Raw genomic sequence first — 18,307 nt, 5'->3', positions numbered from 1 at the left:
CAGAAACACTGTCAAATGAAGCAGACCAATCTGTCTACAGACAGCCTTATGTTCACCTGCACAGATATTTGCAGACTCAACTGTCTAACTGGAAAATTGGTTCTTTCAAATCCCACCTGTTCAGCTAAAAACACAGATTAACACCTTGAATCTGACTTTATTTTAAAACAAAGATATGTTTTCAACTTAGATGGGAAACATAATGAGCAAACAGATTTTTAAGCAGCTGTTGACAAAAAAAAAATAAAACCAGCCAGGATCTTTTTTTTTTTTCTTATTCATTTTTTCCCATATTCCACGTACTCTAAGCAGATTACTTGGCTTACAATCTCTTCAGATCCAGCTACTCATTTTCTCTTGACACATTACTATGATAAAAAGTTGAAAAAAATAATATCATGTTCTCTGGTGTTTCAATTCACACACCTCACAGACTCATTCTAGTCTTCTGAAAAGTTGCTCTTACTGTTCTGGTCATTCTGCTATTAAAAAAGAAGAATATTACAGAAGCCATGACACTACTGTAGAACACAATCAAGCCAATACAAAGACTGAACAATTGGAGTTACTTAAAGTTGCCAGAAAGAATAGGCCCATTCTCTGAAAGAGCACAAATTGGAAGCAGACTTCACTGAGTTCTGATGGGAATAAAGAGTAAGAGCAGCACTAGGGCAGAAATAGAGGCAAGGATAACCTGAGACACATTGAATTTTAAAGGTTTTTATTTTTCATAGTCAAGTTCAGAGAACTACTAGCTGTAAAAATAAAAAGAAACCATACCATGCAAAATCCAAACCACAGACTTAAATTCTTAACACTTACCTGGGAATAAACCCTGATTAACATTCAGTCAATGCAGATTAAACACAGGGGGTAGAGAGATTGTTTTCAAAGGTAGTGGGAAATGAGAAGCTCATTCTTATTTTCCCCAGGATCATCTCAGAGAAAACAGAAATTATTGACTAAACCACAGGAGTTAATTCTTTATCCCTATGGATGACCCAAGTTCCCACACAGACAGAAAACTCCTTCTGTCTCATTTCTTTAATTGGGAGAAGCCTAAAACTAAGCTAGGGAAAAAAGCACACTGCCAGGCATGGCAAGCTACAACCATTAGCCTCTAAATGCCTGCCCCACCAGCAGAATCACCCTGAGCTCTATTGTGCTTCCCAGCACCCTGGAATACAGAAAAACCAGGCTTGCTCCTGGCTATTACTGCTGAGAAACTGGGAACTGTGAAATAGCAGCAGAGAGAGAAGCACCTCTCCCTTCCCTGGTAACAACAGATGCAACACCAACTCTTGTCCCAGCTTCATCCACCCCTTTCTCCATCACTTCTCATCCCAGCAGGAACAGACACTTTTGCCTCAACATCTCTGAAGTTTTGAGACATTTCAAAGCAGTAGGCAGGAGTCCCTACACAGGGATCACAGAACCAGAAGCTATGAAAGCTACTGCTATTGCTATCTTCCTGCGGCACTGATTCCCCATCTAATGACAGCTTAGCTCTGTAAGGGCACAAAGCTCGGAGAAAGAAGCTGGATAAGATCAGGAACACCTGCCTCAGCCATCAGTGGCCTCCAGCTCAGCTCTCACTCAGGTGGAACAGGTATCAGTAGGGTTTGGAGAAGTGGCATGATGGGTTTGAGGATCTCCCGAAATTTCTGTTGAACATTGTCGCAGACATCTTTTATGGAAAATCCTTTCCTTAGGATTTTTCCTCCTGAGAAGCTCAGAGACCTCAGGAACAAAATGTAAACAATGGTTATCTGCTGCTGTGGAATGCAACAGGTGCATCTGTGATTGGCTCATGTTGGAGGTTTGTAATTAATGGCCAATCACAGTCAGCTAGCTCGGACAGAGAGCAGAGACACAAGCCTTTGTTATCATTCTTTCCTATTCCATTTTTAGCAAGCCTTCTGATGAAATCCTTTCTTCTATTCCTTTAGCATAGTTTTAATGTAATATATATCATAAAATAATAAATCAAGGCTTCTGAAACATGGAGTCAAATCCTCATCTCTTCCCTCATCAAAGAACCCCTGTGAACACTGCCACAGAGCATTTCAGCTGTAGCTATTATAAAGGCCAAGAACAGCAACTGGAAGGACACTGGGAAAGCTGAAATGCAAGACAAAAAAAGCAACATAGCTAACAAGTGATTCTTAATCTACAGCACTTCCTAAAGTTTCAAACAAAGTGTAGATCCTGCTCTAATAACAAAAGCAAGGCAAGCACCACACACCTATCTAATTTCACACTGGGTAATGCAACTATGTGATGCACATTAAGTACTGTAAAATACTGCACTCAAGCTGTACAATCCTCACATAATGGGATTAGAGAGTACTTAATGGGAAGACACATCAATAATACATCATTATAGATCTGGTGTTTCTTAGCATGGCTCCTTTTCAGACTGCTGCTGTCTCATGTCTGCTGCAAGGGTTTATATGAGGGGGAGCTTTGAAAGTAGCAGAGGGTGAGATCTCCGGTGCTTTAAAAGGAGTTTATGTTTCAGGTGCTGTTCTCTGTAAAATATGTTCCTGCTTTATAGTATCTCAGAGCTGTAAATGACCAAGCACTGACCCAATAGGACAAACACAGTTTCAAGGATGAAAACTTCCACTTTCAAACCAATTATCTATTCATTTCTTTGCTGTGGTTGGGGTACTCATCCCTGACTGAGAAATACATACAAGGGATGTGTTCCCTCTCTCTCTGCTGATGAAAGCTGTTTTCTTCTACACGAACCTGCCAAAACCTAGCAACACAGATACTGCAAATCAGTTCCCACTCTGTGTAGGTGGGATCATACTCACAAACATCTAATTTCTAGGTGCCACAGGGAGACTATTTTGGACCAAACCACTGAAACAAAATGAAAAACATATAGTTACAGAACCAAGCTGGCTTCACGAGTGGCACAGGACTTACTATTTCTGCCTCAGGCTCATTCAACATCAAGCAAAACTCAGTTGGCAGGCAGTCAAATGGCACACTTGAGGCATTAATTTACTAATAGAAAGGAACTCACTGCACAGCTTTCTTGAAGTTGCCTCTGTGATAACTGCACCTGAAAAATGGGTTGCATTTGCATTACTTTTTAATGGTTCCTGTTCTTAGATTTGCAATATTTTTTTTATTTTATCTAAAGCAAAGGTACTACTGCATAGGGGAAAAGAACCCACTGATGGATCTGTGCTATATTTCTGCTTCCCTCAGAGACTTTGCATGGCCTTTGGCAAGTCAATTTACCTTCTCATCTATAAGGCAAGGTAGTAATAGCACAGTAGCTCCCAAAGGTGTTCCATGTTGCCCTAACTTCTGAATAGAAAGTGCTTCATAAATACTAACATCAGCCAATGAAAATGCATAAAATATTGGAATTTAATGATGCAAGTGCCTCTTATGGAGGGTCTGGAAGATGAGCTAGCTTGACTCCTGCAGAAAGCAAAGCAGAGTCACCAGGGAGAAGCCAGGGAGCCCACACCCCATCCAGTGGATCTGAGCCCCCAATCTCTCTCCTGCCCCTGAGGCACAGGGACTAGGAAGGTGAATAGACAATATCCAGGATGAACGTGAGTTCAGGAGTGCAAGGAGGGCATGAGCATCTTCTAGGAGAGACAGCAGAGCTGGTGCTCTGCTGTGAACTGGAGAAAACCACCCTCTTGCTATGCTGGGCTGAAGAACTGAAGCATTAAGGAGATTAACACAAGGCTGGGGGTATTTGCTGTCCTGCCTGGCTGTTCTCTGACCATCAAGTAAAACCCAAAATTTGCCCCCCAACCTCAGCAGGATAATGTGAATAAACAAAGCTGAGGAATTACGAGTTTTTCAACAGAGACAGAATGCTGGGATACCAAACCCCCACTGGAGATGTGGTGGCTAATGATGGATAATTGAGTAGAGCTTTTCACACTTTCCTTGAGACTGACAGCTTGAAGCAAAGGCTCACTGTCTCCTTCTCAGTGCTAGCAATCACATATGGCAAACAGAATATATTCCATCTCTAAATCTAGCTGAAGCCATCATAGATATGTGCTGTATATTGCATTTAAATATTTTGCCGACAACAGATATTTAAATATTTATAAATATTCAGAATTTATCATAATTTCTGATTTCTTTTCTGACTTTTATTTCTGACTACTACAGTCCAGTAATTGTGTTCAGTGCTAGCAAGCACATATTCAACACAGTCCAAAACAATCAAAGTGATTATTTTACAAGAGGAAAAACATTCAAGGTTTTAAAAATAAGCAGGGGTACTTCTGGCTACTACTGCAAAGCATGTAGAGGAAACTCAATTTTCTGTCATTCTGCAAGGGTAGTGCATGCTTCCTAACATCATCATATGCCATCTTGATAATGATCCTCATTGTCAGTGCCATAGACTTGAGGGCACAGTCTTTATTTCACACAGCTCAAATTGATAAGCAGCTAGTTGTGAACAGTAAAGCATTTCCCACAAAATCAAATTAAGCAACATTATCTCAATAGGAGCAGCAATGCAATGATACACATGCACAAAACAGGTCTCAGTTACTGCGCTTTGATCCAGTAGATAATTTTCAAGCTCTTAAATGCTTGGATTTGTTTGCAATTGTATTGCAATTAGATAACTTCTATAAGACAATGAAATGTATAGCTGAAGAACAAATACAGCAAAACAAGGCAGACCATACCTGCAGCCCTACCAGTGCTGCTGAATCAGTTACAACTGAATGCTTAATTGCAATCCAATTACAATATTCACTATATTGCAAATAATCAGCTTAGATTCATTAAAATGAATCATACATCAAGTATTATTATATATTAATTGCTCCAATAAACCCCAAACATTCAGAAGTATTATGAATACATTCAAACTTAAGCTTGCAGCTCTTCTGGATTAAAAAGCAGAAAAATACTGAGTTGTTTCCAGTAGTAAAACAAATACTTGAAGCACAGAAGTTAGGAAAAAAATCCATTTTAAAACTCTTTTCTGTTATCCCAATTTTGACATTAATTCCATTTGTATTTTGCAGAAGGCAACACAGCCATTCCAGAGCAGAGAAGGCAACAGGGAAAGGGATCATAAACAGGTGTGAAATCAAAGTTAATGAAAGATAAAAAACAAATCACAAGAGTAAGAAGGGCAATGTTTTATTAGAGGCAGTGCTACTTGGGCAAGGGGCAGGGTTGGGAGGAGAGCAAGCAAGGAGCTTACAACACTCACTGCAGTCTCCTCTGTCACAGGGCTGCTGTGCTACAAAACCACCAGGGTTAGCTATTTGTTTCCTCATGACATTTTCCTTTATGTCAACAAGCAGGCCAGCTGTACAGTTAGTGGATATAAAAGCATTAACTCCAGTAGAGAACTTTATTTCACCCTTCTTTCAGTCATTTTCTCCATGGCTGGAATTAGACTCCAGAGGAGCAGTAATGAGCAATGGGGAGGGAGGGAGTACAAAACGGCTTTCACAGGAAGAATTCCATGGATAAGCCATTGCAAATTTCAGCTGGTTGTACACAGTATCACAATTTACTGCTCCACATAAATTCTGCTCCTGATTATAACTGACTCAAAGGGAGTACAGGCTAGAGTGATATAAAGCCCTTTCTGAAAGAAAAGTCAACTGCAACACACCTCATGGAATTTGGAGCAGAGCACGAGCTTTTAAAGGGACAGATCCAGCTGGGATCACACTCTAGAGGGAAAACCTGATTTCATACACCAGAAAGGGCTTTTGCAAACTCTTTCAAAGAGAAGTTGTACAGACGCTCAGGACAAAAGCAGTCTTTGGAGCATTCACAGTTTACCAACTCACTCTAAGAGTATTTTAAACTCTCCTCTTGCCACCCAGCGCTGCCCATGCGATAACCAGGAGCAGAAAGGCAGAACCCTGTGACTGTGGGCAGGAGCCTCATGGATGCCTGGGACCAAATGCTTCAAACCAGAAATACATCACCTAGCAATGAAATGCAAGTGAAAAGCAGCCATGGGCAGCCACACTGAGAGCAAGGATTGTCACTCAGGGCAAGCAGCAGCGCGACAACAAGCTACCACATATCAAAGTGCACCACAGGTAGCAGCAAAGAAGAGGGAAAGAAAGCAGGGCTCTGCAAGTAGAATTTACAGCACAGATTATAAATCAAAAGCAATGCCCCCATTAGTCTCTTGTAAGTCAGAGAGGTTCAGGGAGAGGAGAATTTGAGAAAGCAGGTTTACACAAAGGCACAGAGGATGTGAACCTTGAAAAAGCAGCTGCTTACTGAAATTTATAGCCTAGAGAATTTCAGTAAGTTGTAAATTACATTCCTCATGAGAGACTCAATTGTGCACATATGTATGCAAGATTGAGAGTCACGATCAAATATACTCCTGTGTATGTACACTAACTTATACGTGCCCCATTGAGTTTGAAGATTTAAAACACTCTTCTGCAAAGCTTATGAGGTCTACAATGCCATTAGTGCTCAGAAAGAGCATGCAAGCTAGAAAATTACATATCTATTATTCAATCATTTTATAGACTAAATTTTCTCTTCCTTAGATAAGTACCTTTCAGTCCTCCTGCCATGTTAGAAAATACATGCATCTGCTTTGAATAGATATTTAATGAAGTTATTCCTTGTAAAAGAGTATCTGTTTATGTTTACATTGCATTAAATAATTAAACAGCTTGTTATGGAAAAGCACTTAAAAAAAATCTCTCTAAAGATGAATAGATTTTTCCATATCTTTTCTTCTTAACCTCCTCCAGCAAAGCTATTAAACTTGAACTGCTTGCACTGCTGTGCTGGAGTACATATCTTGTAAGAGAATGCAGATAGGTCGATAATGTTGCTGAAAACCACAGAACTGTAAAGCAGACCAAAGACTGGGAAATTCTCCTTTACACCAATAATCTTTATGCCTACACTACCTCCAGAAAACAGGTGACAGCTGGCCTTCAACCAAAACCTGAACTGCACTAACAGTCTTGTAGGGAGGAAGGAGCTCCATCTCAGCACTGCCTCAAGTCAGACTACCTGGGATTAGTGTGCAACTAATTGGGGTTTAAATTAAACTACAACATTACATTAATCTCAAGTTGCAAATAAAATAGACAACAAAAATCTGACATGTTATAAGAAAGAGGAATCCTGGGATCCTTATCAACGTGGAGCTGCAATGCATTTCCAGTCACTCCTTATGCATGCAGAAGCAGAATTTCACCTGAATTATTTGGATCTGCATTTAATATCTTCCATCAGAGAACAGAGAAGTACACAGCAAGCTCAAGATCATCACTTTAAACATTGCTGAATTAAAGGGGACTTTTGGCTGGGTTTAAAACGGGACTTTGATCAGGTTACCTACCTCACTGCAGCACTGAGCATTAAAACTGACTAGTAATTGTTCAAGTGTGATGGTAAATTAATGGAATATATTCACAAGCCCCAGTACATTCCCCAAGATGTCCACTAAAGCTTTAAACACATAAGCCCTCTGACAGTCCAAGAGTCTGAGATATTGTGCTTTAAAGGAATGGGCTCCCAAACCTTCACTCACAGAGTGCTCATATTTTAATATTTACCCCACAGATCTTGACAAGTGAATATAACAGCAAACATGAGTCTTAAAAAGCCTTATCTTCTAACCATATTATTTCTGAGATTCAATTAAGATAAATACAATGCTATCAAAGCAGCATTCATGAAGTATCAGCCATTTATGATCTCAAAAAGGCCAGGTACTCCTCAGGAGGCCAGCCATAAGTGACCTACATTGTTTATCTCTAAACTGAAGCAGCTCAGTTTTCACTATTCTCCATAGAGTATTTTCCCTCTGCAAAACTTACATTTCCATTTTTATATCCCTGGAAAATTGTTAACAGAGGTGTGTTAGTCCCTTCAGGTGAGACTGATCCTAGGAAGCAAGGGAGATCCTATTTTCAATGCTATGCAATTATTCACATGATTTTCACCTGTATTAAACTTTTGTCACTACTGGACAGGAGTTTCTTAACCGCAAACTAGCTGTAGCGGTTAATCACTGCGTCTTGTCAAGCAGCTGGCCACATTCTGGAACAGGAATTAAAGGAGTAGGAATTGGTTTTATTTAAGATTTCTTCATCATACATAGCTATATTTAGAAAACAGACAATGCATTTAGCAACAGAGAGGAGACACCATACTTCAGAATTACAGACACAAAGACAGGAAAATGACCAAAATTCTAATCCAAAACATTTCCCATGCAATCTTCTCCACAAACAATGCATTGCTTGAATGCTAAACTCTTCCAAGGCTACGCTGAGTTCATCACACCTACCTCTAATTGGTTATATAACCATTTAAGTAGGATTAGTATCATAATCTGCTGTCAAACCTGACAGCTGGAGATGTGGTTCTGCAAATAAAATACTCATTTACAAAGACATCTTTAAACCAAGGTGGTTTATGTTCTTCAAGTTTTTGTACAATTAAATTACAGCTCCACACTCCTCTTTTGAATATTGAGCCAGTTTAGCTGACATCCACTGCTGCAGTACCATCTGCACAATTTCCCCCTTATTTTTCTGAAAGGTCACATTGAGCATCCCAGAAGTTGGTGTATTCTGTGTATGTTCCAGAGAAATCCATGATGCTGCAATACCCTATCTTGCAAATGTACTTCAGAACTTTTCACCAAGTTTTTCTAGCTTTTTTTGGTCACTTGAATAAAATCCACTTCCATTCTTGGAAAGCATTCACATTTTTGCTCCTGTGAACTACAGATTCCACAACCCTTACTGTAATTTTTCATGTAACATTGTTAAAAATATTAATATGTTGTCTGATGAGAAGGAAGTCCAGGACACTTCTGTGTAGCACTGGACAGGACACAGCCTTCTCCAGAATCATTCCTGGCATTCTTCAACCAAGATTGCTCCTTTCAGTCCAATTCCCCTTGCCCCAAAAGGGGTTGCCACTACTAACATCTGCTTGAGTATTAAAAATATGTCACATTCAGAAGCCAGAATATCCCTTTACCCCTGAAAACATCATAAAAATTGTACAAGGACGTAAAACATTGGTACCTCTGCTGCCAATCCTAATCACTGAAGACAAGTCCCTGAGTGGAGAACTTCATGGACAGGATGCAAAGAAACAAACACTGATACACCTTTATTTTTCAGCTCTTAGTGTATAATGAATGTGAGATTCTTTGTGGTTCAAAAAAAAAAAAAAAAAACCCAGGGAATCAGTATAGACAAATTTTAATTGACAGGGCTTCAAAGAGGAAAAAAAAAAAAAACCCCAAACAAAAACCAGTCCACAAAATCTCACCAGGGTAATGACCACAGGACTCAGCCAGTGCCCATCAGCAGATGAGAGCCAGCCTGGGAAGCAAAGCAGAGATCCCCACACTCCTCTGACTGCTGGTACCATCACAGTTTGTCTGTGACACTCTCAGTACAGAAACTCACAACAAGAGGGAAATGCTGAGAAAAAGCGGCAGTATCCATCCAGAAACAAAATTCTGCAAAAAAAGCTATGGATCTTTTATGTTATGTTTGGTCTCTGTTTCAGTATAGTGCCCAGCAGGCTGTATGTAAGGTTTTTCCTTGTCTTGATTGTTGTACCAGAATACAGAATCCAGAGGGTGGGATGAATGTTTAAGCACACACACACCTTCAAGGTGTGCATTCCTAGGCTACAGCTTTCAACCCTGCATGTCTTTTTATGCACACATGCACAAGTGGTTTTTTGCAAATAAAGAATGATCAAGCTCAGGAAGCAGTTTTAATGCAGTTCTCCCACTCCAAGCGGATATACAACTTTATATATAAATCAGTTTTTCCATGGTTAACAAAGTGGTTATGATTTTATGGTAAAATTGGAACAAGCTTCCTCATGAACAAAAATATACATTTCTCACATTCTGATCAACAAACATGGTGTTGACATGGGGCAATTTGCATCTTGTTTAAGCACTCCTTCATTCCCCTCCACTGGTATTTGGTTTGTTGGGCTTGGACAAAGGAAAAAAAAAAGTCAAGCTTAACTGGTACTCTTGCCATCTGTGTCATGATTGCAAATTTTGTTTTGAACCACAATTTCATTACAGCTGTATCATATTTCTGGCAAAAGCATTTATCAAGATATTGATATTATTAAGCTAGATCTCAGAATTACCTGTTAAGCAAAGCATGGTCCAGTTGTTCTATCAGGGAATTGATGCTCTATAAATCAAAGTGTCTTAATGTACCTTGGAAGACAGGTAAGCCTGACTGACTAAGAGAAGGTAAAGTCTATTCTGTACTGGTCTCTGTTGTTGTGGTTTGGGAGGATTTTTTAATTATTGAAACATGCCACTTAATTAGAAGTGGCATTTTTGCATTTCGAAGAGTAAAGAGATCATACAGTAATGATTAAGATACATTCTTAGGAATGGATATTAAATATTGCAAGACGCTAATTTTATCCAAAACGTAATTTAAGCTCTTTTAAGACCCTACTTCAATTATTGCTTTGAAACATATACCTGAATATATCAGGATTGCACTAAACCCCAAATCACTGGATTGTATTCTTTCAGGAAAAAAACCAAACATAGATATGCTGATCAGTGAAGCCAGTAAAAACATATTCACTTCACAGAAAACTGAAGTTTGGAACCCAATTCCAAGCATCCCAGGCAACACCATGTGTGGGATCTACTATGTGCTATGAAACCTCAAAGTTAACTCCAGCATTACTTAAGTAGTGGTGCTATAGCTTAGAAGAAAGTGATCCTATGGCATTGCCAGAAAACTTTCCAGAACTGAGACAGAAAATCAGCATTCAAGTAAGGCAAATACAGATATCAAATGCAAAACTACTCACTATAGAACCTCAGCTGGTTCATTATAAAACACCAGACATGTGTTGTGTGTGAACGGATACATTTCACACACCTGCATTTTCTACTGATTTTGATAATTGACCCAGAAGTCTATTGGTTTGTTCTTGAATAGAATATCTTTGAACAAATATATGCATTGAAGAAACTGTTGAATTTAGCATTCTTCAGCTCTTATGAACAGCAGTAAGTGGATAAACTTCCCACCAGGACAGGGAAAGAAACAGATCAAATCCCAGCCATAATTAGATCAAGAAAACTCAGCTTCCATTCCCTTTTAGTGTATTCAGGCTTATGTACTTTGCTCATCACTTCATTAAATAAGCTGCATACGCACTGAAAGTAAGCCAGTACAATTTCTGGTTCACAACAACCCTCCAAAGGGATCTCTTCATTCCAGTCACACTCATGGCTGTATGAAAAGCCTACAAAATCAGTTTCCACACAGGTAAATTCTTATGTAAAAATTAAAAAAAAAAAAAAAAAGGCAGGTTTAATTCCAGTGCCAAGGTTTCTTTAGTTCTTTAAGCTCTGAAAACAAGAAATATGCCAAGTTGCTCTTTACTTTGACAAGCACTTTGTAAACTGCTGCAAGCGGCACTCTAATTTAATTACAAGAAAATACTTAATAAGGAATCTGATGTGAAATTAAACTTTTCATTTCTTTCCCAATTAGAATAAATATATATCACAGACAAATGACAAACAGAAGAGAACTAACTATTCCCCCCCATATAGTCACTGTCAATTAATTTACATTTTGAGATACTATATCGTTTTCTTTACAAGTTTTCTACCTGTCTAGGTAGGAGTACACAGGATATACTCATTCTAGTAATGTTACAGTTATGCCTTCAGAACTTTTTTTACACTAATGCAGCACTCCAGCAGTAGCACTATCTATCACACATTCATGGTGCTATTTACAGGGAATACATTTGTCTATTTTGAGCCTTCATCGCTCCTTTGTTAACGCTGCTCTGGCAGGGAACCACTGCCAGAAGACTTGCAACAAGCCAGACAGCCTCTCCCTTTTCTACAAGGATGCCACTGAGGAGAAAACCCCACCACCCACTACTCCCAGTCACTTGAGGACTGCCACAGCCCCTGCTCTCTTTTATGATACAGGGTGTTCACGTGGCACTCCACTTCCAGGAGTGCCAACAGCCACCACCAGATTATTTTGGGATCACTGTCTGGCAATTAGGGCTACCATGTCAGGTTAGCCCAGCCCAGTTCAGGCTGCTGACAGCTGCACGTGTCTCAGTCTCTGATAAAGAGAATCTGTGCTTGTGCTTAGGCTGTAACTTCTCTTACAGGCATTAGCAACTTCAGCAAGCTGTAAAAAGTTTTACCAGGATCCTTTACTCCATGTGATGGAGCTGTAAAAGCCAAGCTTTGGGTACCCAGCAGTGGTACCTGCACCTGGGGAAGGATCCCCTACGGAAGCATCCTCTGAAGCCAGGTGAGAGCCTGCTCAGGAGATGAGGCTCAGGCAGGGTGTGACTGGGAGGTCAGCTGGGATTTGATCAGAGAATGACCACTATTTTTTATCTGAAATAAAAAGCAGATTCATCCTCCTCCTTTACAAGCAGATGAAGTAGTTAATCAACACTGTAAAGTCAGAGCTGCAACATATCACAAAGCTACAGCCAGGAAATTCATTTAGCTTTTCTCTCAGTCTGGGAAGCAGAGAGGCTGTGTGGAAGTGGGGGGTTTTTTGGTTGTGTCTGGTTTCTTTTTTTGTTTTCTTTTTTTCTTTTTGTATTCTGGTGTTTTGGGATTTTTTTTTTTGTTACTTTTGGTATGTGTGGGTGGGTTCTTTGAGGTTGCTCTCAGTTTGGTATTTGCTGATTTTCTGTTTAATTGGTTTGGTGTTTGGGGTCTTTTTAACACTTAGAATCCCAGATTCTCTGCAGACCTTTACTCAGTAGAAGGTTCCCTGCAAGTCCCTACCATGGCATGCACTGGCAAGGGATCCCAAGCTTAGCCAAATGTGGGCTTCTTGTGCCAGGACTGAAGTTCTTGGTGAGCTTTACTTTTCTTACTTAAAGAACATCTGCTATTAGAGAAAAGAGTTATTTCATTTTCAGATGGAATGAAGAATCCTTCTCTCTGCTATCTGTAAAAGAGTACTCATGAAAGACAAAGCACAAGTTTTAAATATTATACCTCTGCAGTTTGACTGATATTGCTGTAACTGTTTAGGATACTGGATTGTATAATATTTTGGAACAAAAAAAATTAAAGTCATCTTTCACAACAAAGTTAAGATTACGCAGTGTTTATTCAGATTGATACTTAAAGATCCCCTTTTATTATAACCTATGTAATGAAAAATTTGCAAAATAATTCCAGGAAATTATTAGCTTAAAACTTGGAATTATTATTCAAACTGCAGCAGCTACAAGAGATAACAAGTACTGTTAATATTAATTAAGCAGAAATAATTGTTTTAAAGAGCCTAGCCACAAAAATGCAGTACTTAAACATAAGCCCTGGATCTTTTAAAACTACTCTAGATTTGCAGAAGATTTAAACTCTTCCAGGTGAGTGCTTCTGTTTTGAATATGAATTAGCTGTTTGACTGCAGTAGTCGTGTGTGTGTGTGTGTGTGCACCACACCTTCTCTCCTTTCCAACAACAGAAGATTGAAATCCTGACATACCACATCACTAAGAACTTTCTAGCAGAATATTCTGCATAAGTCCAAATGAGTCATTCAGGGGACTTTTTTTTTAAAGACAATTTCTAAGGAGGGGAAAAAAAAATCTACTGTAGCTGAGTTTTTCCCCAAAGTATCCTGAGGGAGTTTAGATTAAGAGTTTAAAGAATGAAACTGACTTTGGTGTTCCATTCCCAGTTGCTAATTTATTATGTGGAGGAAGTCACATGAGCCTTGAAAGAAATCTTGATGAAAAGAGATCTGTCTCAGCTGCATGGGGTTTAATTGACTTAGTCTTGCAGGAAGAATGCATTAGTATTATCTATGCCTCTGTTTAACTATCAGCCAAATGGCAATCATCATGATGAATTAATTTTCTACTCTGCCATGCAAATCACTCCATTTGTGGACTCACTTCTCTGTTTAGCAGGACACCTGGTTGAAATTCATAGACCCACAGTTCTAGACAAGGTCATTGGAATAATTCAGCAGAAAGGAAGAAGACTCCCTAAGGACCACCACTTTTACCCTTCTGGTTACATTCAAACAAATATTTTGCTGGGATTTTTATTCCCCAGAGGGGCAGGGCAAATTCAGCAATTTTTACTATGAGCCATTATATCTAATTAGTACTCAGTATTTATTTTATTTATCTGTAATGAGCCAGATTCTCCCTTGACTGCTTTCAGAATCTGGACCTGCAGGAATTTACCTCAACAGAAGCAGCTCAGGTTACACCCAGCCTGCACAGCTCTGATCAAGCCAGCATGCAGATGCTGAAAAGATAGCAAATTTTGGTGCAGTGTCACCAGGCCTCAATCTGTAGCTCTTTCCTACACTCCTGATAATTTCATAGCTATGAAAAACAGCCCAGAAAACAGCCATCATCCCAGACGACAGGGAATCTTCCAGCAGTGCTGTCATTATTGCTGTTGTCAGCCAGCAGCATCACAAAGAGGAAGGAAAAATCATTAACAAATTCAGCAAGTTCAATATGGATTGGGAAGCAGACTACAGAGTTTCTTCACATAGAAGTTTCCTTCACCCATCTGTTGGGTGCAGGAACCCATGGGGAAGGAGTCCCAAACAAGCAGCAAGGCCTCTGCAGTTTTACACCACACCAACAGCACAGTGACATTTCCAGCAAATTAGGGACCAGTGACACTTCTGCAGAGTCTCCAGATAATGAAATGATAATTGTTTAAATCCACAACAACCAGAAATCCTTCTGAGAAAGCAGCCAGCATTCAGCTGAAGAATATTTTGCAAGTGCACATTGCCAATCTTAGTTATTTCCCTCTAGTGTTCAGCAAAACATTACACTTGAGATAAAAGGGGAAAGATCACACAAAGCCTAATTGAATTAGCTTAATTATTGTGTGTGGGGAAAAAAAAAAACAACACAGCAACAAAAATGCCGTGGAGAAGATTTTGTTTTCCCAGCTGCTAGGTTTTTTCAGGAACATATGTGATTATTGTGATGCCAGATAACCTAAAGATGGGATGCCCCTGCAGTCCAAAGGCACACTTGGGACTAAAGAAATAGGTTTAGGTCATAGGTGTGTAAGATTATACTTCACAATTTAAAGGCCATCTGCAAGGCTTAGGCCAGTTCCTGAAGATGGTTCCTGGCAGATGTGGGCCATCAAGAACAGAAATACTATTGCATATAAATTCATTACACAACCTTTATTATACTAATCTACTTCTACTGAACAAGTGGAAATGTCACATATATCTATTTGTAAACAATCTGATAAATTCCAAACACCAAGCCAGCAAGTTTTCCTTGACATTAGAGAAAATGAGAACAGCAGACTCCATCATCACGCAAAAGTCGCTATCATAAAATCATAGTTAAATAATAGTTTTACTCCAATGATTACTTGTTAATACATTACTAGACAATCTTTGCAGGAAGCTTATTTGGGACCACTAGTGAAAACTTCCATATGAACTTTCTTTACAGGTCCTCCTCCCCATATGATTATCTCAAACTTAGGTAGAACACAGTGTTTGGACAGAGGCTGATAAATATATTGCACTTTTAAATGTTTTTTCTCTTTGTGCAACAAGGTGAAAATGAAAATTGCTAAGCAGGGCAAACACCCTAAATAATTTAATGAGTGCACTTCTTCTTTGAGGAGGACTTCATACACTGGCTGAACAAAAGGTAAAAGAAGCTTTTGAAAGCTACAAATGACAAACTTGCTAGAGTTCATTTCTTTAAAATCCAACCCTTCTTCTAAACAATAAATTAGTTATACACTGTATTATCTTGCTAATAAACAGGTTAATATTTCAAAATTAGGATCCAATCTATGGCTTCAATAGCCAAGCCAAAGTGCTCCTTAAAAGCAGTGCACCAACCACTTCCAAGACTCTCTGTAGATAATACTGTTTATGCTATCTGATTGCATCCTGCAGCATAATTCAATCACATTGTGTTCTTGATACCAATCACACAGAAAAAGGACAGCAAAAAACCTAACCTTGATATTCAGTTTAGTATTTGCCAGGTAACACAGAGCAGCACAGCCATTGCTCATAGAGTTCCAGATATAAGAGGTGGGAATTTATTCAAAGTAATTGCAGAAATTCAATAATGGAGGGGCACCACAGAGAGACACTGGTACTATGGTAGGAGAAATTTTAGCTTCTTCAAGGAAGACACTTGTACTTTTAAATTACTTGCCAAGGTAGGGTTTTTTCTCCCTCACTGTTGATAACACAAACAAGTCACATTTCAAGTCAGGGAATTATGCTTAACTCAAAAAGAGAGACAGAAAAAGTGTTGAATTAAATTTTGCCAATTAGAGATTCATATTGCAGGGGATCACTTTAATCAGAATAAATCCATTACCTTTAATGTCTAATGGGTATACAGCTAATGACAAGATGTGAGCACTTATCCACACAACAGAATCAGCTACAGTACACAACCAACACATTTGCACTCAACCAGCTAAAACAGTAATTGTTTACAGATGCTGCAGGTCTGAGGCTAGTTTAAAGACACATAGTATTTCTTTGGATCTACATTTAAAATATCAGAACTCCTCAGCATACCAAAATACTGTTGTCAAGGCAACAGTACACAGAAGGCAGGCAATTAAAAACCAGATATTTTAGAGCAAGCCATTAAATTTAGTACCTTAAATAAATTGCTGGTTGGATAACCTTTTGCCATGGAAATTTAAGAGAAATGCTTACTTTTGATCAGAGACTACTACTTAACAGGATTTAAGTTTTGAGACATTTTGGTAACACCTTTCCTAGTGATTTTCACCCCTCCAGCTCTGTTCAGACTGAAATGACTAAGTAACAAAAGCTGCAAGTCATCAGCACTTCTGAACATTCCAGACCCCATGCTTTTTAAATTCTTAAATAGATGTGGAAAAAAAATCCACCTAAGTACTCAAAAGTCAATTTTTTGTCCTACAGTTAGGCATCTGCTAGACCACAATGAGCAGATTATAAAGTGGATAGTTAGGTCCTCATTCTGATGAAAAGAAATGCAGCTTGTCAAGTATAATGGAAAAATAATGGAAATACCTCAAAATAAAAGAAAACAAAAACAAGATTAAAACTTAATTTCAGCAAGAGTAAGATACGTAATCTAATTTTATCTGGAAAAAAAACCAAAAGATTGATTTGAGTACAATAGGTTAAAGCGCATAAGCCCTGAACTCAAGAAAATTTTAGTTCAGTGATTAAATTATTTTATCCATCTAAACCACATATTTAAAAATCACTTTCTACATAGACATCTTTGCATGCTATGATTGTAAACATGACAAAAAACTTCTAGTTTGTTCTGCTTATTATATCCAGCTAATCTATGTCCTGAAGTGGGATGAAGTACAGGAGGATATTACTACCACATCACTAGCAGCTTTGGTCCGACAATTGCTTTGAAAGCTACAAGTGTCCCACAAAACCACAGATGAACTGGCAAGGCAACGAAATAGTTTGAGCAGTTCATATCCACATTTTCATTCTGCTTCATCAGCAGAGGGGTTTTTTTTCCCCTTTAAGCGATATGAAAATATATCCAAACAAGCCTGAATTTTGTACATAAACCATTTATCTATGAATAAGACATTTATTTTGACACATGCATCAGCCTTATGACCATGACCCTGTGCCTCCCCCTCATGCAGTTGCTTCACTCAGCCCCTAAATCCTTTTTGAACCAGAGCCACAACTCCTCCCACGCGCTGCACTTCAGGAATACACAACGTATGAACCTCCCTTCACCGCAAGCTCCAGCTGGGGTTCATCAGATCATCCAGCAGCCCTGACGATTATTCAGGGCATCCCTTTTACTCCTGAAGGGCACCCAAGGCTTTGTGCCGGGGCAGCAGCGCCACAGCAGCGCCGGGATGCGCTCAGGAGAGCCGTCCTTACCTGCGGGCCCCGCAGCGCTCCGGGAGCGCCGCCGCTGTCCCTGGGCACGGGGAGCGCTCCGCGCCGGCCCCGGGCATGGGAGCACCCCCGGCATGCGAGGGCCGCGGCGCCGGCTGAGCGCTCCTCGCTCGGCAATCCCCGCGGATTCGCTGTGCACGCTCGGCCACGCAGATCCAGTTGGCATTTCGTTTTCTCACACGCATCCCCTGCTAAAATCCCCCTGCCTTCGCAGCGGGAAAGGCAGCTCAGCCAAACAGGCAGAGTACATCCCTGTGCACCGAGTGTGAAAATGCCAATCATTTGTTTTACTAAAATTTTAAAAGTTTAATAATAGTAAAATGGTTATAAAAATAGTAATATAATTAGAGTAGTAA

The 18,307-nt window shown here is 39.5% G+C and overlaps 1 protein-coding gene across 1 annotated transcript in view; it reads right to left on the bottom strand.

Annotated features, from left to right (window-relative positions):
* The window catches only part of DMD (dystrophin), a 1,146,493-nt gene extending 1,128,410 nt beyond the window's left edge, over positions 1-18,083 (bottom strand). The window contains exon 1 of the mRNA XM_074534563.1: positions 17,934-18,083. Within this exon, the coding sequence (XP_074390664.1) occupies positions 17,934-18,027 (94 nt within the window). The 5' untranslated portion in view covers positions 18,028-18,083. The remainder of the gene's footprint in view (positions 1-17,933) is intronic.
* Between the last annotated feature and the right edge of the window lie 224 nt (positions 18,084-18,307).

The sequence above is a fragment of the Zonotrichia albicollis genome, chromosome 2 (genome assembly GCF_047830755.1).
Source record: "Zonotrichia albicollis isolate bZonAlb1 chromosome 2, bZonAlb1.hap1, whole genome shotgun sequence".
Classification (NCBI taxonomy): domain Eukaryota; kingdom Metazoa; phylum Chordata; class Aves; order Passeriformes; family Passerellidae; genus Zonotrichia; species Zonotrichia albicollis.
The sequence above is the reverse complement of the archived record's forward strand: the minus strand, read 5'-3'. Positions and strand labels throughout refer to the sequence as shown.